This window comes from Falco cherrug, chromosome 2 (assembly GCF_023634085.1).
Source record: "Falco cherrug isolate bFalChe1 chromosome 2, bFalChe1.pri, whole genome shotgun sequence".
In the NCBI taxonomy this organism is placed as follows: domain Eukaryota; kingdom Metazoa; phylum Chordata; class Aves; order Falconiformes; family Falconidae; genus Falco; species Falco cherrug.
Window position 1 is genome coordinate 67,066,165 of NC_073698.1, and position 24,644 is coordinate 67,090,808.

A 24,644-nucleotide genomic window follows, 5' to 3' on the forward strand; every position below is an offset into this window, starting at 1 on the left:
ATATCCAAAAGCATAGAGGAGGACAGAAGGGACATACCTGGATTTTTTTTATATCTCTTGTACATGGCAGATCAGAATTTAGCTGTGGAAGTGGTAGAAGTACCAAGAAGAGCTCCATAGAAAAACAGCTGCACTTGTGTATGTATGTGTTCTGTATTCTGCCAGCAAACGTAAAGACCTGAACTGTCCTGTTAACTAGCTTCAAGAATTGATAATATAAAAGAAAACCAAGAAAAATGATCAGCTGACTCAAAAAAATCAGCATGCAGCTGTATTAGGTCCCTGATTCTTGTGTGGGATGTTCAGTAGACAGGATAGGGTAAATGGGGGGAAGGTGGGAGAGAACAGTTTTCTCACTCGAGGAGGCTGATGGTGCTATGCAAGCCCTGTATAGGCTTTTTATTCTTTCCTTATGATTTTTGTCCTACCCTGTCAGCTCTGCAGGGATTGCAGTCTTTATGTATCAGGTACAAGTGAAAGCTGCTTTAATAAAAGGAACTACTACAACGCTTAATGATTTTACAGGAGTAATGCTTCAGGTGTGCAACAGCAAAGGAAAGCAGGAAAGAAAAACGGACTGGATGACTGCAGGGAAATTTCTGTGAGAAAGCTGAAATTTGGGGTTCACTTTTGTTTTCACTTTCTGTTCCAGGTATCCTCATCATGATGTCCATGTGTAATGAAGTACACGTGTACGAATACATCCCTTCAGTCCGACAGACTGACCTGTGTCACTACCATGAGCTCTACTATGATGCAGCTTGTACCTTAGGGGCCTACCACCCACTGCTCTATGAGAAGCTGTTGGTGCAGAGGATGAACAAAGGTTTGCAGGATGATTTGTATCGGAAGGGGAAAGTCATTTTGCCAGGGTTCAAAGCTGTCAAGTGCCCTGAGCGAAATAATTTCCCACACTTGTAGAAGACAGTCCTTCAGAAACAATGTGCAATAAGGTACTACTGTCGTACTATAAACAAGAGAATACTTGAAAAATGTATTGTAGACCAATCTAGTCTTGAGTCTATAAATTGTAATTAAGTAGCAGACATGAGAAATACTTCTTTTCTGAGCCTGAGTATTTATTACTGCTTTGCAAATAGTTAAAGAAAAAAAAAAAAGGCTTAGCTCATGAAAGGTGCAAAGGACATACTTAGGCAGAAATATAATGTATTGTTGTGGGTGTGACTGTAAGAATTTGTTGATGGTCTCTTATGCCACATATGCTAGACTGTAACTTTTTTTTAATGAACTTAAAATTTAAGTGTCAAACCTGGCATTGTGAAACAGCCTGTATTGTTCATGCAGAGAGCAGCCAGCCGAACAATGCAGCATTTCTCATGGCTCTATGGGATTTTCACTCTTCAAGAATGAAGTAATCACTACTCTGAGCTGTGCTGTCATTGACTAGAGTAGACTTTAATTCCCCTTCATACGCAGGCTCAGTTACAGGCCTCCAACTGTGTAGAGGTCCTTATTGTGGCTACGAAATCAGTGCAGATGGAGACGGCCGTACACACAGCTAAACCAGTTAAACTACTGGATGTACTTTTGATGCCAGACTCCCATGCTTACACTGACTGCACAGGTCAGAGGGAAAAGAGAAATGTCTCATTTCTTTAGAGAGCCACAAATATATTTCTAACGCATTTAGGAAAAATATCTCTCTGGGAAGCCTATCAAAAGGTGTGAAATGGAAATGATGCTTTCCCCTGGTCTGCATTGATAAAGATCCAGAGAAAGCCAAGGGAGTCTGTGCAGCACTCACATCACACTGAAAGCAAGTGTAGAGAGAGCTCACCTTTGTGCAGCAAAGATAGCATTCAGGATTACAGACATAATTTGTTAGGTATTTCACTGGGATCTGAATCAAACTCACTTGTTCACAAGATGTTGCTGTTAAGAAAGTATAGTTTTCTGACAAAAGAAGAGGATATCAGCCTTTTTTATTTAACACTTGCAAGACTATACCCCAGAGAAGCTGTAATGCCTGCAAAAAAACTGACTGTGGATTGCAGATGGAGAATTTGATATTTGCCTTCATAACACACAATGAGAATATTCTCTAAGGCACTTCTAAAAATCCACCTGGTTGCTAATCTAGTTAAAACATTACGTTCCATGGCAAGACTTCAGCTTCAGATTTTCTGAGTAGAAGGAGGTTAATGTTATTTTGTGAGTTTGGGGGTTTTTTTGTAACTGTACTGTTTGGTTTAGGGTAAGTTCAGCAGGAATGTATGTACACAAAAGCACAGCTATAGCCTACTCATGGCCATTCAGTAAAAAGCAGACAGCTCAAAGATGCACTGAAAAGAATAGCTGAGTGGTTGTGGTGGAAAGTACTTTTTGTGTTTTGTCTTAAGTAACAGAAAGGCAAAAGAGTGCAAAAAACATTAATCACTATTTCCTTTTCAATATTAATGTAAGTATAATCAAAAAATCCTTTTTCTTTCACTCTGCTCTTTGCATCTGATTTTACTTCCTCAAAAGTGGAATATATGTATGTGTCTTATATAGGACTTAGCCTTCTTTTTCCATATAGTCTCTTAATTTGAGCTTTATGATCCTCTTAAGATTCCTCTTGTTGACAGAAAATATGTCCAGATGATCTAAAAACTGTACTTCTGTGTTGTGTGAATGGTTATGTCCATAAATCATTTTTGTACATGTCAAGATGAATAGGTTTTACCCATATTAGCCTTAGATTCTGGATATATTATTACATACTAATTTCTTTTTTAACATTATGTATGGCAGCAACTTTTACTCTTGAAGTCAGTAACACTGTTCTTCAATCATGTGGAGAATAGATAACCTACATGGAACTAATCTCTATTTTTCCATATGTTTGGTACCCTGTTTGCAAAACATACTAAGTCTGAACAGTGTGATCAAACATGTCCCTCCTGTATGCTGTGTTAGCTACCACATGTTTGTAAAGGAAGGGAGTTTATTAGCTTTCTAGGACTAGTGAGTATACTACTTTTCCATAAGCAGGAAATCCTCAGTTCTGAAAAGAAAAAAAAGTGATACCACTTTGGTCTGAAGCCACTAACCTTTTACTTTGTTTTCCACAAAGAAGAAAAATACTAACTGCATTATTCAACTACCCACAGCAGGGCTATGTTGTATTATTCCCTCAGTAATTTGTCAGAATAATCAGCATAGCTGTTGTACAGAACAAGGCAAATTATAAAGTTTCATTTAACAAGTGCTCAGCGTACCTACTTAATACATCATTTAAATAACAATGCAGAACCAGGTCTGAGATGTTATAAAATGAACTGTGCATTTTTATTTTACTGGACCGTGTGCATTCAAGCCCTCCCAGCAGAAACTTTTTCATTGCTGTATCCTGATTTATACAGCAATCAGTGCTCCTTCTACAAGTGCAGATGTGGGTGCTGTAGCGCCATCACCTCAGAAGATGCCGCAGAGCTGTGCTGCAAAAGTGTGCTTGCTCACAGAGGAGGAAGACCAATTTGTGATGCCCATCTTTAAAAAATAAGCATCTCTGGCATGTTCTCCCAACACTGGTTTCCACTGTGATGTTTCACTGGTCTGCCTGCTCAAACACCTTCTGGCTGCTTAAACTGATTTTACTCCCCTACCTTGTCTTGGCCTCCCTTGGTTTTTGGCACAAGTGCAAGCGTGCCTGATCTGCTGAGGGGCTCACCTCCACTTGCTGCAAGAGGGGAAGGAGCAGAAATAAATGGGGAATGTAAAGGACCTACAGAGGTGCTCCCCTCGCCACTTGTTTACACTCTGAGACTTTAGCATTGCTGGCTTTTGTAAGAGCCCACCAAGTATTTTTGCATTGATGGGCATTTCCCCATCCCTCGTGAGGGTAGGGAGATCTTTACAAAGAATCACATTCAGTGAACTTAAAACAGTGAGCGTGTAGTAACACTGGACCGTGTATCTTTTAATAATAATAATAATAATGCATGAGAATGGTAGTTTCAGATACGTATATTAAATACAGACAATGTGAAAGGAAATGCATTTCCCCCCCCAGATTTTGGGGGTTTTTGGGAAAAAGATAACAGGCATGGCTTCATAGCTCTCCCGTGTGGCTGTCACACATGAACAGAATGGAACGGCGCTGTGGACAAGAGAGGTTTGCATAAACCCGGCTCTTGAGGTGCATCATCAGCCAAGCAAATGCCTTTGCTGTTGGACCCCTGAGCTCCCTTTACACTTGTTGCAATAATGCAGGTTTAAAATTTATGGAGTTTTACTGGCAAGTAGGAGTGAGTTGCCTTCAAAAGCTGTTGAGGCTCGTTTCTGTGCCCTGTTGCTGTGGACAGCAGTTGAACTTAGCTGAAAGAAACTGGAAACACAGCAGCAGCTTAACGAACATGCTGAGTTTATGCTGAATGTCATTATGCTCTTTTTTTCCACTGTGACTTCTGTAGCTTTTCTGACTTGCGGTGCTTATCATTTTATGCATTCAGCCTTTGGATGGTTAAATTAAGGTATTCTTCTGTTTATTCAAGAAAAAAATATATGAAAGATTTTGCCTCATTTTGAGCCAAAATGGTTTTGCTAGGAAAAAATACTATTTTTTCCATTACTTTATAGTTCTAAAGGTTACCCGAGTGTAAATTCACAGCTCGGTCGGTCATTCCTTGGAATAAACTACTACATCTTCTTTTTTTCACCTTGCTGTGAAGTTTTATGTTGTTGAAACTCTGGTAAAGCCAATGAAATTACCATGGTACAAGAAATACGTACCTTTGGAGAGAGAGAGGGGTGATTTATACAGTCTGATCCACACTCTCTCTGTACAAATTTAGATAAATCATTGCATGTCTTTGGTTAGGACACTCATCTTTGGTAAAAACATGCAAATTCTGAATTTGTTGCTGTAGATCTCTTGCCAAAGTCAGGAAAACTGATACAGTTTTATTCTTAAATGAAGACAAATGTCTACCCTCAGTGGTTGCATAGACTGAACACAGTCATTTTAAAGACAGATTGAATTAAACAGTTCAAAACTCTTGTAGACCAATCCAATCCATAGTGGGGGGGTTATTTTTTTAGTTCCTTTATCTTCAGCAATTTTTAAGGATTATAAATGCCATTTGGACAGTGACACAGACATACCATGAAAAGGAATATTAAATGCATTGACTGCAAAAATAAATGGCTACTATTCTTCCCTTCATGCTCTCTAAAGTTGATGCTTATTGAGTAAATGAAATTGGTTTTTGAAGTAGGTAATTCAGAAGACTGTCATTAGAAAGCATCTGAATGTTTCTCGGGAGTACCCTCTCACACACAAGGAGGATACCTGATTTAACTGTTTGAAATTTAAAGTAGCCCATGCCTGGGCGTACCTGCATCATTGAATGAATTTTGACACTGCAAATTTCTTCTCTTTGGCTTAGTGATCAGGTTCAGAGTGTTGTTCTTGAAATAAAGAGTTGTGTGTAAAAGCCTTACGTTTATTCATATCATCTCATCACTCTTATAATGTGTAGTCATTGAACTATTCAAATATAGACTGTGTACTTTTTTAATAGCTTTGAGAATTATTTTGTATGATGATTTTTTTAAATGAATGTGTACTCTAATAACAAAGCTGAAGATTTTACAGGAGTCACATTTTTAAGCAGTGTTTGTATACATTTTAACACTTTTTATATTTTCTATTATGATTTTGTATATTTTTATGTATGCACAGTGTACAGATTTTTTCCTGTAAATAAAACATTTGTTTTCATTTGTTTAGGAGTGCTGGTCTTTTCATATAGCCTTGAGTGAATGACAATGAACTGCAGGTAGAACAAAACGGGAAGGTGCCCGTCTGTTCTGCCCACAATTGCAATGAAATTTCAAATGGAAACAGACAGACTGACAAGTAGCTTTCACAGTAAACTACAGAAAAGAGGCAAATATTGTAAAGCCAGTTTTACTTCAAAATGAGTATGTCTACCCAAGCAGCTGCTCTAGGATTCCCCTGAGAGAATACACCATACTGCTCTATGTTTGGCAGTAAATTTCTTGGGCTAGTCAAGCCCTCTAAGGAGGTCACGTTCTGATGACTTGATACTGTACTCAAAATTCTGGTAAACTTCAGCTAAATGGCTGTGCCACCCATTCAAGGAATCCAGTGTCATGTTTTAAAGAATAAGAACAGACCTTTTTATCAGTTATTAATTAAAATGAAAAACAACTTCCTAAAGGGAAAACATAACTTGCCATTCAGTTTGTGATGAAATACCATAAAATTTTACCACTACAAGTCTGCTTACATCCATTAAATGTGAGGCATTCTGCTGCTTTTGGCAGTCTGAACTGTGCAGTGGCCGGAGTTGGGCCGGTGGAGGTGATAGTCATTGTTTTCATCCCAGGGAGTCACCGTGAGTCCATGCTGACAATAAAGCTAGTTACACATTAGTGGAACAATGGAAGTTGGATTGCTGTCACATAAACTCCCGGCAGCCAGTAATCGTGCAGCTCATCCCATGTATTACACCAGCTCCTGGCAGGCAGTGTTGAGGGGCTAATTACTATATGTCATGATATGCAAGTAACACCTCTCAGAAAATGCAGAACAATGAGCTCCGCTAGGGGATAAACTGAATGCTGGGATGCATGAACGAAGCAACTAATGGATGCTTTTCAAATTGATCAACTTTGCTTTTACTGTATTTTTTTCCCATTTAAAAAACAACAACAAAACACTATCACTATTCCATCTAATAAAGTGCTCAGTCGACTTCATTGTCTACAGTGTGAGAGAGGACATTCTTTTCTTACTGCAAACAAACCAGTATTACAGGAGGAGGTTGAAACCCATGAACTATATTGGATGAGGTACAGAGAACATCTTGCTGTACTCCCTATTCTTTAGCAATTACAGCTGTAGGAGGCGTGACATTACCTTTCTGATCATATCTCTGGGAACCTTGAAGGCAACTCATTTTCAGGTTTATTCCCAAAATTTGACTGCCCTTTTCTGAAAAACATGCCTTTGAAGGAAGTATCTTTTATCTATTTATTCATAGAAGTCATCTGTGTTTCATTTGAGCAGCTGAAGGGCATAGTTCCCTGACAGGTTCAACTTCATACAGGCATTTTGGCCCATTTTATCTGCATTATTAGCTTGCCTATTGTGATCTGGCTGAAAGACGTGTCAGGATGAGTGCTCCAACTTTCTGTCCTGACTGCAGCATGAACCTGTTGAAGTGATTCTCCCCCTCTGCTCTGGTGAGACCCCACCTGCAGTGCTGCATCCAGCTCTGGGGCCCTCAGCACAGGAGAGACATGGACCTGTTGGAGCAGGTCCAGAGGAGGGCCACAAAGATGATCAGAGGGATGGAACACCTCTCCTGTGGAGAGAGCCTGAGAGAGTTAGGGTTGTTCAGGCTGCAGAAGAGATGGCTTCAGGGAGATCTTATCGCAGCCTTTCAGTACTTAAAGGGGGCTTATAAGAAAGATGGGGACAGACTTTTTAATAGACTCTGTTGCAACAGGACAAGGGATAATGGTTTTAAACTAAAAGAGGGTAGATTTAGACCAGATACAAAGAAGATTATTTTTTTTTACAATGAGGGCGGCGAAACACTGGAACAGAGAGGTGGTAGATGCTCCGTCTCTGAAAACGTTCGAGGCCAGGCTGGACCGGGCTCTGAGCAACCTGAGCTAGTTAAAGATGAGCCTGCTCATTGCAGGGGGGTTGGACTAGGTGATCTTTAAAGGTCTCTTCCAACACAAACTATTCTAACTATATAGTAAAAACAGCTAGACAAGCAAGGGAGCCAGTCTTCTGCTATCATCACACCCACCACCTTCTTCTGCAGGAAACTGCACCTGCAGCAGTGTTTTAGTAGTAACTTACTGTGGGACTACTTCATCAGTCAGTATAAAGAGTTCACTAATGCTTGTGGTTTGGTTGGACTTCTGTTCTAGCTCTCCTGGCATCTTGATCTTTCCAGGGTAACAAGTGGATAATTTGATTGTTTCATTAAAATAGCATGAATTTATCTGCTGCACCCCAAAACCTACCGATGTCCACTCCATACATGTATCTTTCCTTATTTTTAATATTCAGATTCTACTTCCTTGTTAAGTTTCTCCAGATAGAGCCCTTCAAATAAATTACTGCACTTTTGTGGAAGTACACCCTGACCCCTTAGCTTCATGCCTCGATACCCAAGGCAAGTTAGAAGTGCATGCCCTCTTACTTCTTTTTCCTAAAAATACGCTAATGTTCAAGTAAAAGCTTATTAAGTTTGATGGAAATGCTAACTGAATATATTAAAATGATAGAGAACTAACCGTAATGCAGTTATATGGTGTGGGTTTTTCACTGGAGGCACAGTAGCCAACAAAAAACCAGCAGTGCAAGCAGGTTGTGACAAATCACAGGAGGAGACTGATGGTGTGATTGCTGGATTCTTCAAAATTACAAAAGTAAGAAATGGGTCCAGGCAAGGAAGGGAGAGAAAGGAATGACAAAACACAGCAAGGAGGGAGAAAGAAACGTCTAGAGAGAGGTACCATACCAGATGGAAAGACAGAACTGCTGCTCTTTCCTAATAGTTGCTTAATTGGTTTTGGCTCTTTGTTTTGTCTTTCTTTCTGCACATTTGGAGAGGAACCCAACTCATCTGTTGGTGCTTATCTTGCTTCTGTCAGGTTTAGTGTGCTGCTGTGTGACCTTAAAATGAAGAAGAACTAAGGTAGAGTTAAGAACAGTAATTGACTTCTGCTGGTGCTCAGCTTCTTTGTAAACTCATGAATCCCACAAATTAGACTGAGGAAAGACTAACAGGGTTACATTGCTACACTGAACAGTGTTCCCCATGTGCTCACAGTCATCTGTATGATAACTGAAATAAGAAAACCCATTTCCTCTGGTGATCTGTTTCTGTGCACAGACAAATACAAATCAAATACCCTCTTGCTTACAGGATGCTGACAGAAAAGGGGTAATTACTGTAGCAACAACTCTTTATATGCTTGTGAGAGGACTCCAGAAACCCTGAGGGATTCAGGAGGGCAAGCAACAGCCACCACAGCTGCCTTGATTTTATGGAAGCAGCCAGAGGAGAAAATTGCTACCAGTACTGACTTCAGGCTGCTTCAGCTGCTGTTAATTGCCTTGCTCCCGGACAGTCATCTGACTGCAAGTGACCTCCCTGATTAAAACATCTTGCTGGCCACCTTCTGAACAGTGGGGTTTTTCCACTCTCTGTTCTGGAGTGCTGGTTAATGGTGTACTGGCTTCATCCTGCACTGTTGCTACTACGTGCAACAGGTATGTCTCCTCTGCTGGTGAGGTCTTGGGGCTGGGGTGGGTGGGGAATGGAAGAAGTTTGGGGGTTTCTGGATTGTTTTCTATAAAGCTAGAAAAAAAAAATTTTTTTCTTTTAAGCATAGTTTAGTCATGCTTACAGGAGTTCAGTAAGGTGTAATATGAACATGCCTCAAGAAGCTAGAGTTCATGACTTGTCTCTTTTGTAGACTAAGTGACATTTCTGATCCAAAGTATCTACACCTTGGATTAAAACAGGGACAGCAGGAATAATCATTTGGCAAGTTAAGGCAAGAAACATGAGATGGGTTTCTTGTGCAAGCTAAAAGTGCCTGAAGTCTACCCCTAGGTCCAGCCTTACTGCCCATGAGGCACGTAAGCCAGGAGGCTCTATAAGGTGCTATATCCTGAGGACAGGTGTATGGGCAGATCACCAGGAGGGAAAGGTGGGGAAAGTTCTGCTCTTGACTGGTTTCTGAGCCTGCTTTTTCAGAAAAGAGGACAGGAGGATTTGCTGGAGCTTCCTACTGGACAAAGCATTATTTTCCTTCCCCAGCAGTATTCCTCTCTGGAGGTGTCGAGTTGTTTTTCAGTTACTTTCAGTGCTTGTTTTCTTCTATATAAATTAAATTATAAGCTATCTGATGGAACTAATTTAGATTTTACAAATGCACGGGGCTGAATGTAGCTATCAGGCCATTAGGCATTTTAATGCGCAGCTGGAGCATCCCAAGAATAGTAGAGATGAGAAGAAAAAAAAAATCAATAAGCTGTTACCAAAATAATACTAACGAAGTTGTTCTATGGTAGAAGGGCAGAGAAGGCAGAAACAGAAGAGCATATACCAATGTCAGAAATATTACCTTATTTTCAGGAATGTAGCATAGTATTCAGATAACCCTTGATCGTGTAAAAGTATTCTTTTTAGATAACTCCTTATGAAATATGCTTTTTCACATGAAGTGAACAAAGTGAGAGATCAAAGCTGCAGGGATCATAAGCCGGGGGTAGTTATTTTCTTAAAGGAAACAGAGAGGAACTTTTCTTTACCCATACTTTAATGTAACCAGCATGGCTGCTGAACTTCAAAAGGACTGGTTCTGCACATGAAAGCACAATATTAACAATGCTACTATGTCTTCAATGCACATCACTGTTGCTTTCAATGGGGTTTATCACTGCAGGAAAAAAAGACCAGTTGTCCTGTTTATCTCACACATGCTTTTCCCTGGCCTTAAGCAGAGCTGCTAAAACCCATTCAGTATACAAAAGAAGTAGCGTATGTGAAGTTAATTCCTCCTACCTAAAAGAAACTTAAGAAGAGTTTCCTAAAGCAATGTGAGGAACAAAACCAGGAAAAAACTTCACTGAATAGCAACAAAATGGATCCTGCTTCTATTTCGTATTCCCATTTCATTAAGTCAGAATTGTTTAGGGCTTTGCAGTGTGATTGATGGATTCTGACTGAGGCAGCAGCAAATATACCAGTCCCTACAGTAACATCTTGCTCATGAGGAAAAATGAAGGGTCTATTACTACTGCAATATGGGATGAGTGATTGCAGGTCATTTTGAAATAACTGCCATTTTACTGAAAGCTCAAAGCATAACAATGAGAAGTATTTTGACACTTGAAAATGTGTTTATTCTTGCATTTTCATTTCCCCAGTTTCTTCTTGTATTTTCAGTTCTTCACCTGTGGACTCTGGATAAGCCCACAATTCTGCTATGTCTAAAGTACATTAATATATACTTGTAGAAATGTGATCTTACTGCGTTCTTCTTTTTCTGTGGGTTATGAGCTGCATATTCTTGGCTCTGTGTGTAACGCGTGTTTAGGGAACAGTTCTTCCAGTTGTTCCTTACAGAGTTTCACTTAGGCCGAGACCAAGAACACCACGCAAGGAAATCCAAAGCCTTATTATCATGATATTATTTTTTGTAGCATGATACTGTTCTCTGTTTTCCCTTGTGAATTACTCAGGATCTTTTTGCTTAAGCGTGGGTCACTGTCTTGCTTTCTGCTAACACTCACACACACAAAAGCCTCAGCAGCTCTTGAGCATTGTTATCTACTGAGTCTTCCCTAGCATTATCTTTCATTCTGCCTCTGGCTACAACAGAGGTTCTTATGAGCTCTCCCTTCCCCCAGATTCCCATACCACCTGCCCCATTGCTACAGCTTCTATTGTCTAATATGACCTTTCCATCAGTTGCTATAATTGACATACTGGAGGTACTCTGATATGGGTATGCTAGAAGAACCTTTTAATTACCAGATATGCATCCTGCTGCTGGATGAGGGCTCTTATTATAGAGCTCACACTGTTTTTCAGGCAATAAGAACTGGAGTGTAGTAAGTGGCTATAAGGGATGGGAACAAGTCTTTCTGTTGTGGTATTTTTTTTTTTAATCTTTATCTTGGTTTGCAGATAATTAGGTATTGATTTTACACAAGACAGAATTAGAAATTACCAAGGAGTCGTTTGAGTTGTGACTGTGTTTTGGTAGCAGTTTGGTTTTATGTGTAAGTAATACAACAACAGAACAAAAAGGGTTGGGGAATCAGAATTTCTGTTGTGACAGAATTTTTAATTCTTCTACAATTTCTTTCTTATCTCAGACAAAATCAAAATAAATTATCAAAAAAAAGCCAGACAAAACCTTAGACTTTCAAAATATCCAATTACAGGTAGATGCCTTCAGGGAATTACGGTTCAGCCTCATTTTGCCTGTTGCCCTATAAGCTAGGTCTCTGGGCTGGGCTACGTTTCACTGCATGTCATCCCCTAAGTGAGCCACCACTGTTCCTGCACTGGTGCATGGGGGATGCAGTCTGGTAAGAGACCTTGATTTGCCTGGGTGAAGGACAGTGTTTTTCATTGAAGACATATTTTACAGCAGTCATTGTGTAGAGGATTAGGCATGGGCATCTGGCCTGAAATGGGACGTTTCATCCTTATTTTTTTCCATGCTTAAAATAAAATTATCAGTTTCTAATTTTACAGAAACCACATTTTGCACTGAGAAAATGCATTAATGGGAAATTGCCCAGCAAATTAAAAACTGCCTGGTTTTTGTTTTATAACTCACACAGAAATTCCTTGATTTTGATGCTGGTCATCACTGAGAGAGAAGACAGTGAAAGTGAAAAGGAAGAAAAGTTATATATGTTTTTGGTTAACCTTTGAATTCTATTTGTAGTGTATTCCTATTGGCCTAAAACCAGCACACACAGAAGTCTAATAAAGCCCTGGATGAGTTGCAAGGTCTTGAGTAAGTATTTCCCCTAAAGGGATAAAATATTACATCTGAAGCAGGGTCATCCATAAAGTGCTCCGTATACAGTAGCTGTACCCTATATAATGCACCCCTGCATATTTCCGTACACCCATTCTGAAAATCTGGTCCTAATTTAGATAAAAGGATTGAAGAAGTCACTGCAGAGCTGATGTTCGTGTTTTCAGTTCAGATTCTGAAGATAATAATAATAAAGAGAGTTAAGCACTGCAAGAAGAAAACAAGGAAACAGGAAATAACTCCTAATGCATTGAAGTGTTGGTCCTCTACTAACATCCAGTGAACTCCTAAAAAGTTGTTTCACAGATGAACTACATGGTGCCAAGCATGATTACCAAAAGGGTTATAAAATTGCAATAATTGGGGTTTTATTTTAATTTTTCATAATTTCAGAAAGCTAAGAGTTATTACAGGGGAAATATAGAAGAGGAAAGCACTATGAAGCCAATGTGTCATTCCCTGGAGTGTTGCTTTTGCCACCACATGCCCATGCCACAAGAGTGATCCATGGCCTACAAAGCAATGGGATACAACTAATGAAAGATAGGACCTTTGCAGTACTGCTTTTGCTGTGACTACACAACAGTGATGGCAACTGGGCATATTCTTGGTCACAGGCGTTTGCCCAGTATCAAGAGCACTGACTACTTTGGAGCATGAGATTATGTGTAGCAAAGAGTAGTACTAAACATTCTTGTAATTGTGTTTAGATTTGACATCAGTAGGATAGGATAGAATTGAATAGTTCCAGTTGGAAGGGACCTACAGTGATCATCTAGTCCAACTGTCTGCTGCTTCAGGGCTGACCAAAAGTTAAAGCATGTTGTCAAGGGTGTTGTCCAAATGCCTCTTAACCACTGACAGGCTTGGGGCATCAACCGCCTCTCTAGGAAGCCTGTTCCAGTGTTTGATCGCTTCTCAGTAAATAAATGAACCCCAGTATCTAGTCTGGTCCTCCCCTCATGCAGCTTTGAACTGTTCCCACATGGCCCGTCACTGAATACTGGGCAGAAGAGATCAGCAAAGATGAATAGCCTAGGTCACTGGGGGAAATGAAAAGAATTAAAACTAGTTCAGCCTAACAATATGGAGACAGAAGGTTAACTGTTTGCGGTGTCCAAGTATGAAGAGAAAGCAACTACTAAAGAAGGAGGGCTCTTTGAGTAAATCAGGAATAAAGGTTTACAAACTGGCTACAAATAAATTTAGTTTGAAAGCAGTTACTAAGCTAAACACAGTAACAAAGCTCTGCAACATCTACTTCACAAGACAAGGAACTTCAAATTTGTTTTCATTTGGACACTGTCAAATTTCTGAATTGCATTAAATGATGCAGTTTATAATGAAAAGGGATTTATTCTAATGAATTACAGGCCCAGTATAGTTTTATGTTGTATTTTCCATACCCTGGCAACCATTATTTCCTTGAGTACCACGGCTTTTTTGCCCTGAAGGAAAAAGAACATCATGATTAAATCATAAAGTTCTACAGATTTGAATTAGACTTGCCATGCAAGTTCATGAGGTTTTGAGCAGTAATCTAACCTTTGATCCTCAAATTTCTCCTGCTGTAAAACTAGGATGATGATAATTAACTGCTTTACAAGAATGTTAATTGATTTAATCCACAACAATATTTGTTTAGAGGAGGTTACATAAAGGCCAAAAAATAAGTCCCTGACTAGGAAATCTCATGTTGTTTTTCTCTCCATCCACCTAATCTGAAATGATTGTTTCTTGAATTGTTAGCTGGATACACGACTGCAAAGATATACCTGGTGGACACAGTAAAACTCTGAGAAGTAATGTCAGCTGACACAAAATGTACAAAAAACATCTTGCTTTGGATAAAATTTTAGTATTATGCCACTGCCACATCAGTAGAGATTATTCAGTAATTGAACAGGAGAGGAAAATGAGAGATTCTATTACCTCCAGGGTTACACTTAGTTTTTCAAATCTTTCTCATCTGTTGAATTTGATTGTCCTCATAAAGCAACTAAATTCTTTCTTTACATAATCTTTTGCATTGCATTAGAGATTCTTTTTTCCTCAGCTGACCTGTGCCTGCATTCAGCTTTGAAATGCTAAATTGCACCAAATACATAGCTGGAGTCCTACCTGTAAAATGTGCGCATATTATAGGAAAGCAGAAGCATCAGAATTAAAATGGGGAATTTTGAGGCTAAATTAATGCTTGACCTTAGTGAGACCAAGGCATGGGGTAAAATTCAGTCTGATTCCTGACCTGGCATTGCAGCTGAGATCACTGCAACAGAAGATCCCGTAACATCCATTCAGTGTGGCTTGGCAATGCTATTTTGAAGACCAGAGACATCTAATATGGATGTCTCTTCCCACTTCCACAAAGCCCCATGTTTCTCCACTGTTATGAAAAGAGCAATATAGGATGAGACATCAACTTACTAGATGCTGTTTAAAATCATATATAAAGTAAAGAGATATTGCTGCCTGTTACCTTCTGTGTCTTCCAGAAAGGAAAATCTTTTAACTGGATCTCATTTCCATTACTGCATTCCCTAGCCATAAGTTTTAAGTCATTACATAGTCTAAAACACATGAGCTTATCCTGTGTTTGTGTTCATTCATGTGTATTAGTTTCCAACTTCATTTAATATTTTGCTTGCATGAGAGGTGGCCTGGCTGCCTGCTTCCTACTTTTGCCCTGGGTCTAAAGAAGCAAGTCCTAAACCCTTCTGTGATATTGAAGCCAGTTTCATCCCCAGAGAGCATCCACGTGACAGGCAGGACAAAGCTGAGCTCATAGAATCATAGAATCATTTAGGTTGGAAAAGACCGTGTCAACATATTCATACAGGTTGTACCAAGGATGTAGCCTGGGGCAACATGAAGGCTGGCTTGGGATGCTTGGGACCCTAGTTAAATGCCCAGATTATTTACCTGAACTGATCTTTTTGTCATGAGCTTCGAGAGAAATTCCTAAAGTAATTTTGAGCTCACTGTGTGAAATGCAGTTATACCTTATGACAGCAGCAAAGGTGTCCTTGAGACCTTTCTTGTCTTTGCCTCTCAACTTTACAAAGGCATAACAGTTCTACACACGAGGTTCAGGTCTCATTGAGGAACACTCTTTAAGTACATTTTTATTATTCCAAACTCATTGTCCACCAGAAAAAGAAAAAAAGTCTTTGCAGTTGGCTTAGTTTTTCCATTCTTTCTATTTAATTTGTCCCTCACCCAGCCTCCCCCCTCCAATACATGATAGATCTAGAAAGATCACAGTATTAATTATTTTCAAGTAAGTGCGTATACCCTTTTCAGCATCACTTCCCCAAATCCTTGGGGAAAATGACAGCATCAGCTTTTGTTTTTAAAAGTCCAATGATTTTAATACAAGAAGACAGAGAGTAGAAATCAAACTGCTAATCAGGGCCTTTTGCTCACATATAATACATCCCTTCCCTTACAGCAGGGGTCCTCAAACTTTTTAACCAGGGGGGCGGCGCGCGGATGAAGTGGCAGGCAGTCATCTGCGGCTGCTTGGTTCCCTCCCCCCAACCCCCGGGGGGGGGAGGGCAGGGGGGGTCTGTAAATACCGGGGGCCGGATTGAGGACCCTGGGGGGCCGTATCTGGCCCGCAGGCATCTCCCTCCTTTTGCTCAGAGGCATTTCTGACACCAGAAATTGCACATTGCTGATTCAGTGTTTGAGTGGACTTTCTTCCCAATTGTAATACGCAAAACAGTGTAAGATGTGCTAGCCTGAGTTTCGGTAGCCCAGGGAGCCTTAGGTGTGCTACCTGAAGTGACTGAAGTGTGGAAGTAGTTAGCCAGAAGCCCTTCACGAGCTGCAGTGGAGCAAGGCTATTTCACATCAAAAAAGGTTGTGACTTAGGTAATCTGATCAGTGGTTGCCAAGCAATTGGTTCTGTAGATCTCTGAGTGATACAGGTGTAACTTGGCTCAAATTTGGCTGTCAGTAGCACTGCAGCAAATTCCTATTTTCTCTGAGTGCTGACTGGAAATTACGTGAAATAGTGAGTGCAGATTCTCTCAATCTCCCTGTTGTCTCATCCATACCCTCTCAAGCACTCATTATTCATATCTTGACTTCTCTGTATCAATAAAAAGTCAACTTCTGATACATACGATAAGTTTAACCTCAAAAGCTGCTACACCATTATGTTATCCAGCTAATGATCCCTGGTAATCAGTGCAGTACGTCCTCACGTAGTTACACTAGGCAGAAAGCTCTTCTATGTCATGGTTCCTGTGGAATCCATGAAAGCAAGATGCCTCCAGTGATCGTCTCCTCAACAGCAAGCCCATGGCTACAAGAAAGCTCTATATCTCTTGGGTGAATGCTTATTACTTGCTTGCATGTGGCACAAAAGCAAGTTTCTGTCAGAACTGACATGGTAAAAGGAAGGTAGTTGAAGCTGTCATTAGAAATTTGTTTGAGGTGGCTACACAGATGGAAGTTTGAAGAGCGACAATGCAAATTTGACAGGGAGCTGTGATAGGAATAAAAGGCACTAAGAGAAGTAAGAGAAGATGAAACAGAAAATCTGCATAACCACATTAACTGTATAAATATAAAGGACTGATGCACTGAAAGCCTAAGCATGCTGACCCTGCCCAGCTTGCTCTGGCAACTGGGGCACAGTGCCAGCCCTGCCCGCATGCTACTTGGGCCTGTGTGCTGCATTTTTGGGGACCCATCCTTTGACAAGGGCTGCCCCAGGCACATACGGCCCTGTAGCCAAGGGGCAAAAAAGCTATCCATAGCAAGAGAACAGGGAAAATGGAGTCTTCTTCTCTACTGTCTCCTCCAGCTCCCCCCAAACATCACTCGGTCTTGGGCAGTTTAGTGCTTTACAGCTTTGTCAACAAAGCTTAATGTCTGCCTGGCATGATATTAGCAGCCCAGCAACAGTCCAGCTTAAAAAAGTGCATCTCTCTCCTCCTGGAGGACAGCAGAAGAAGGAGAGCGGGCTGTCCCATGCCAACCCACCTAAGGGAGTCCCCAGACCTGGAAAGAAATTCACGGGAAGGTCAGGTTTGGAAGGCACCTCTGCAGATCACCCAGTCCAAGCCCCTGCTACGGCAGGGTCACCCACAGCAGGTTGCACAGAGTCGTGTCCAGGCGGGTTTGAATGTCCCCAGAGAAGGAGACTGCACAGCCCCTCTGGGCAGCCTGTCCCAGGGCTCCGTCACCCTCAAGGTAAAGGAGTTCTTCCTCACGTTCAGGTGGAACTCCCTCTGTTGCAGTTTGTGCCCATTGCCCCTTGTCCTGTCACCGGGCACCACTGAAAAGAGCCTGTCCCCATCCTCTTGACACTCGCCCTTATGAAATTTGTCCGCACTGGTCAGATCCCCACTTGGTCTTCTCCACGCTAAGCAGCCCCAGGTCTCTCAGCCTTTTCTCACAAGGGAGATGCTCCATTCCCTCATCACCCCTCCACTGGACCCTCCCCAGTAGTTCCCTGTCCCTCTGGAACTGGGGAGCCCAGCACCGGGCACAGCACTCCAGGTGCGGCCTCACCAGGGCAGAGCAGAGGGGGAGGATCACCTCCCTCGACCTGCTGGCCACGCTGCTCCTCATGCACCCCAGGGTGCCATTTGCCTTGGCCATGGGGACACACTGCTGGCTCGTGGGCAGCTTGGGGTCCACCAGAACTCCCTGGTCCTTGTCTGTAGAGCTGCCTTCCAGCAGGTCAAATTCACCATTTTCCTCAGTATTCTACCACCTCAGGTCAGTGTAAAAGGCAATGGGAGGGACAAAACTTTTTATCTGGGGTTCCTGGACTATGAAAGTGACTCAGGACCTGCTTGAGAGTTAACGTAAGGGTGTGCTCCGCAGGATGAGTTTTAAGGCTGATTCAGAGGCTGGTGGTTCCCCAGTATTCCACATTGATTTATGATAGCTGGAAGCTATCACCACAGCTGCAGTCAACCAATGCCTTTTTGCAATCGTCAGTGCATGTCCCAAAGCAAAAAATTTATCTTACGCTTGGAGAACTAAAAATTAAGCCATATGTTCCCAGTGTATTTATAAGATGCAAGAGTAAATAGCCTACTGGGGTGTCTCACATCTGAACAGAGCGCTGTGAAAAATGCAGCCCACATAATTTCTGTGTTGGGAGGCACCAGCCTACTATGAAATTCTCAGCTAAGCATGACGACCAGAAAAGCTGAGTGTCGGGAAGAAGACAGCTTTTTCTAAGATGTTAAATTTTAAAAAAAGAATGAGAACAACTAGAGAGTAGCTGAGGTGCTGAGAATACCAGTGATGCATCGGATGAGGATGTCATTGTTTTTCCTGTTCTGAAAGGAAGGAGAACAGACGGAGAGATGGTTTCACCCTTTTGAGTGAAGCTCATTCCTCAGTGTCAGGTAAAAGCAATTCTTTTTACTGCTAATACACAGTGGCACAGCCAATGAGAGCTGTAGATTAACGCTAGGCATTAGCTGGTATTTTGGGTTTATTACAGTGAAACATATTTACTCCACATCTGACCGAGCTCCTTTTCAGGAGGGACTTTTGTTTTGATTTCTGCAACAGTAAGCCAGCTAACTATGGAAAAACCCAACCCATACAGTGATTTCCAGCTGACAACTAATGATCCACCATCCAAGACTGATTTGACTTTGCCCCCTTGCATTTTTTTCTTAAATGGTGGCAGCTGTGGAACAGTAGGCAGTGGGAAACAAATGGAACATTCTCAGTGTTCAAAGAGAGAAATTTAATACATCATTCTTGCATGTGACTGGAGACTAAGGACAGACATTTAAGAAACTCTGCCATGGTGCTCCTGAATTGTTGCACAGCCTTTTCAGTTCCTGCCACTAAGAAAACAGGCTGCTTTGCCTCAAGACTGTCCTAACAGGTCTCCCCCTTGCAGACAGATCATTCCACACTGATCCGTCCTTCTAAGAGATGATAAACTGGATCAACAGTAAACCCCATATTGAGAAACAAGCACTCAGAAGTATTTCCTTTGTAGCTGAAAGAGGCAGCTACTGCAAGGAAAGAGTGATTTTAGACAGCGTGCTACATTCCTGTGATGTGCAAGCACCCTGGTTTTATTCTTGCTAATGAACTTTTTCTTAACAAGTGAGCCTTTGCTTATTGTCTCAGCACACCCACAGCAGCATGACTGTCTCGTATGATTTTGATGCTGCAGAAAACACAGTTCTCAATATCTGCAAGGAGCATTTTGAGAATATAAAACCAGCCTTAATTGTGTATTATCTGTGGCTGCACGGTTGTCAGCACAGGTAATTGTGCATGTGACTGTTCTTGAGACATATGAAGACACCCAAGGCTCTGTGCTGAGTTCATGTGTTTTAGGATGCATCTCTTTACCCTGGCATCCATGCTCTTGCTATTTGGGATGTGTTCCATGTGTAGACAATACCAAAATGTCCTTGTGATCCCTGTTATAGCCTGCTCCAGTTGACCACAGCACAGTCAGATGATCTCACGGAAGTCAAGGACCTCAGTCAAAATGCAAGGAGAATAAAGAAGCAAGACAGATGCTGCTGTTGAGAAGTTTCCATATGAAATACAATAAAAGGTAAGAGGACGGAGAAAAAGTTACTGTTTTGCTTCAGCATTAGCACTTTTCAAATGGAGCTCTCTATCTTTTTCAACATCAGCTCAAACTAAACTTTGGAAATGAAGTATTGGTCTTGGGGAAGGCAATAGTGCTTTTTCCTTCTAATTTCAGAGAGGTTTCACAGCTTGCCTGAGATCTCTCCATTGAACTCCAGGAGTAGATTCATTCCTTGTTTAAGAACTTTAGGTTACATGAACCAGACCAAGAATGATCTCAGGCTGTGGCAAAATTGGAATGTACTTGGCTGTTAGATTCAGCTTTTCCCTTGTCTCAGCTCCATAGTAATATAATACTGCTGTTGATAAATACTATGGGCAAGCTCCAGCATACACTGAACAAGAAAGGATAAAGGAGGTTTATTTGTTTATAATAGTGTAATGGAGATAATGAAGAAAGGAAATTGAGAACAACCTCTAAAACACAATGTAATAAAAAGATAAGGTGTTCTTACAGAACATGCATATTTTCCAGATTCCTCACTGCAAAACACTTTTAAAACTTCCAGATCTGCCATTATCAAACTTTAGAACTGTCAACACAGAAACATTAGGAAGTTCACTTTCATGTACTGAAAAGCCATTTACAGGAATGAGGGACCTGAACTGGATGTAAGCATTTTCAAAGTGTTAGAATTGGCCTTGGTCCTCATGAGACAAAATTAATTAACTATTTTGGCATATAGGTGAACTGGGAATTTAACAGGAAGGATGTAGAAGTCCACAAGAACTGTAATTGCAATGACCATTTGTTTTCAAGGTGATCTGTCATGCAAATGGTCTCCTCCTTTATATTGTTTTCAAGGTAATGAAATCTCTTCTTCTTCTCATCTCTGTTCCCCTCCCCGACACATACACACAATGTTTTCAGTATTCCTGTAAATAGATGCCTGCCTTTGGCAACTAACTCTGCAGCATACAAATTAACACCCGCTGTGCCCTCACAAGAACACAAGCAATTTCAGTAAGCAAATGTTTATCTGTTATTCCTATCTAGCAATAGATTGTTGATTGCAAACACTTCCACCCCAAGCCTCCAGTAATATCATTTGGACAAGCCTTGAATGTCCTTCCCGTAAAGACACACCTTAGGACTGGTAGTCACAGCGGTCAAGTATGCCGGACAGACCCTGACGAAAACACAAAAATAATAGAAGTCTTACCTGCTTATTCATAAGTATGTAGATAATGGGATTGCAAACAGTGCTGCTTTTTGCCAGGATGGAAGGTATGACGCTTGCAACTGGCGTCACCACACCTGGCTTACCAAATGTTGCAAGTAAAGCTATAACTCCATAGGGAATCCAACACACGAGATAACAGATAACTGTAGTGATCACCATGAACAGTACGTGGAATTCTCTTTTGCGGGCAGCGTTCTTGTGGATTTTTCCAACCTAAGGAAATGTGATAAAAGATAGAATTTAAGAAACTGAGCTGTTGGATTGATTGCTTTATCAGCTATTGGTCTTGGGTCAGCAATGATAATCAACATTGTAGTTCCAGAAGCATAATAAACACAAACCCAAAAGTGAGTGAATGCAGTGGGAAGGCTTCATTGTCCTCATCAGGCACTAGGGGAAGGCCTGCAGGCATCAGGCTGTATGCCAGCATAAACCAGAGCCCCAGTGGAGGCTGGAGGAAAAGCAGAAAGGTGACAAAGTCCTTAATGGCTGGTAGGTCACCTCCGCTTGCTCTTCAGGTATGGCATTTTGTATAATTGTACATTTTCACTCAGGTTATTCTAGTACAGTGGGCTTGCTTGAGATTGAGAAGCATTACAAAGCACAAGTGAACCAACGGAAGCATTTTCTGTTAGGGGTGTGGAAAGAGCACAGCAAATCTAGGACTGTGCTTAGTACCTGTGTCCTTGGATGTTTACATGGCTTGGCTAGATAAAGCCTCAGCTGGCCTGGTGTAGTGTTGGCAATGGTTGCATTTGGAGCGGGACGCTAGAGAAGCCTTGCAAACAACACTTTATGAAGTTTTAAGTTGTAGGATTCACCCTTTCTACACTATTTCTTCCAGGTATTTTATAATTCTGATAAAAAGACCTCACTCCTGATAATCACCAAAACCAGGATTTTGTGCTCTTTAAAAGTGTGCCTAATACTGACATAGTTCAGCTATTGCCTTGGGGGTTTTGGGGAAATGGAGTAGAACTGGGTAAACAGGAAGCACAGATTTAAATGATCAGTTTCAAAGTGATGGTACAACAGCCCATCCTGCTATCATGAATTTACCAATATTTACAGTCTGTGGACAAACCCAACTCCACTATGGAAGTATTTATAGTCTGTGCTTCAAAATGTATTCACCTTTGACCTGTTCTGGTCTGAAGCATCATGCCCTTTTGGAGTCTAGAGCTCTAAGATGGAGGTCAAATATTAAAATAGCAGCCGATTTTTATTTTTAAACTTTGGTGTGAAAGCATTTTTCTGCAGCTACAGAACACTTTCCCCGTGTGTTTGTACTGCTGAGTGTATTGGTGATGACTGTGGGGAACAAGCTTCATTTCCTACACAGAATGCACATTCAGTGCTATGCACAATCATTTAAAAGCAAGCTTCCCATGCAGTAGTTCTGTGAGATGGCCATTAAGTTTGATCCAAAGCCCATAGAAGTCAGCACAAGCTTGGGTGGGGTACAGATCGGATTTGGGCACTTAGACTGATTTTATAGGGATTATGAAAAAGTTCTTAGGAAACATTCAGAAAGATTAACTCCAGAATAGCAAAGCTGGTCTCTTCTCTCTAAGTATCTTTGCGGCCAGCAAGGATAAGCAGACTCTGCAAGGAGGCTAACTTTGGAGCCACTCTCTCTCCACTGACTAGATGGAGCCCCAGCACACTGGTTTCCCGAGGTTATGGTTAATTCCTCAGGTTCTCCCCAGCATCTGCTTAGCAAACCCACATGTGCCAGCAGGATTTCAGGAAGTATTCAAATATTTAAACTATATTAATTGAGTGTTGTACTCAGTCAAATGTAATTTACATCCACTTCAAGGTCTTTTTGCCTCCTGAATGCGATACTTGAGAGTAAACTGCATCCGAGGAAACTAAGCCCTGTAAAGCTACAAATATAAATGAGCAAAAAGGCAACTCCCTGGAATGCAATCCATCCGAACTTTACCTAAGAAAAAAAAGTATGAAACTAATGGGTTTAAGCTGATGCAGGAGAACACTGATATGTGTAACTGTAAATGAATAGAACACAGTTAAAGGTGGAAGCCACTAATCACCCCAGTCAAATGACATCTCCTGTTGCCTGCAGGACAACTTGCACATGTTACTGCAGTGGAAAATAGAGCTTTACCTGCTTCTTTCTGGTGTGGGTGCTTTTGCATAACATACGTGTTTATGTATTGGACTGTGAGTTAAAAACATATTAGTACCGGTGTAAATACAGTTACTTACATCTGGAAGGGAAAATAAGATGGTGACACTGGGGGTTTTTTTAGTTAATTATGATTCTAGCCTTCTAGATCTACCTGAAGTTCAGTAGAAATGTTCCTGTTGAGAGTAAATAAAACACACATAAACTTAATCTGCCAAAAAATAACAAGTATTCTTCCTGCCTAGTCTCATGATTTTCTGCAAAAAGGCAATTGGAAAATAAAACCCATCCTTTTTGAAAACACTAGGGACTTTTTTTTTTTTTTTTTGGCGAGAACAGAACTTGTTTATCTCATAATTACTTTAGCTTGAAAAAAAGGATTAATAATAGATAATGGTCCAATCCTGTATTGCTTATTTGAACTAAATTTTTCATGACTAATGGGAATTTTCTCTGACTGAAGGATACAGGATACCATGTTAGCTTCAGCTATGTAACATGTTTAATATTAACTAAGGAACGCAAAGCCCCATCTAGCCATGGCACCCACAGCTAAAGATCTTCAATAAAGGCAGAGGCATCAGTCAGCTCTGTCCGTTGGTCCCAATATCTGCCTTGTAAATTTGACTGAGGTTTTGAAACTTATTAGGTGGAGAGAGGTCTCTGACACCGAGTATTTCACATGTCACTTGAGGACAAGTATCATTATTAATGCAATGTGAAATGAACTCAAACTAGACACCAGTATCCACTCTAATTTAAGTTCTGTTTTGTGTGTATTTTTTTCCTCTCATCATCTTCTGATAATTAAAAAGGAGAAAGCTCTGATCACAGCTGTTCCTGAAACAGGACATCCTTAATGTGTCCCCAGTATCTATTAAGGATGACCTTCCGCTGCAGTCTTCTATAATTGAGTTTAAAAACTCATTTGTCATGAGACAAACCTATTGGAAAGCAAACTTAGTTAGCTCTTGTGCTCAGAGTCTTTCACTTCCATGTTTACACCAACACAGCCAGTTGTTTTGATTTTTATATGCCTCATATTATAACTCTATAATATGATTTATTTACAGTCCAGATCCTGGGGACAAGCAAATTAGAACTTTAGGGTTTTTTGAAAGTTGTTGGGTTTGAGGATTTTTTTT

General features: G+C 40.8%; 2 protein-coding genes across 2 annotated transcripts in view; one reads left to right on the top strand and one right to left on the bottom strand.

Moving 5' to 3' along the window:
* The window catches only part of ST6GAL2 (ST6 beta-galactoside alpha-2,6-sialyltransferase 2), a 53,938-nt gene extending 48,207 nt beyond the window's left edge, over nucleotides 1–5,731 (top strand). Inside the window, exon 6 of the mRNA XM_055703117.1 lies at nucleotides 653–5,731. Within this exon, the coding sequence (XP_055559092.1) occupies nucleotides 653–921 (269 nt within the window). The 3' untranslated portion in view covers nucleotides 922–5,731. The remainder of the gene's footprint in view (nucleotides 1–652) is intronic.
* Nucleotides 1–24,644, bottom strand: part of LOC114017421 (pinopsin-like) — a 92,516-nt gene that overhangs the window by 5,960 nt on the left and 61,912 nt on the right. Inside the window, exon 4 of the mRNA XM_055703118.1 lies at nucleotides 21,327–21,560. Within this exon, the coding sequence (XP_055559093.1) occupies nucleotides 21,327–21,560 (234 nt within the window). The remainder of the gene's footprint in view (nucleotides 1–21,326; nucleotides 21,561–24,644) is intronic.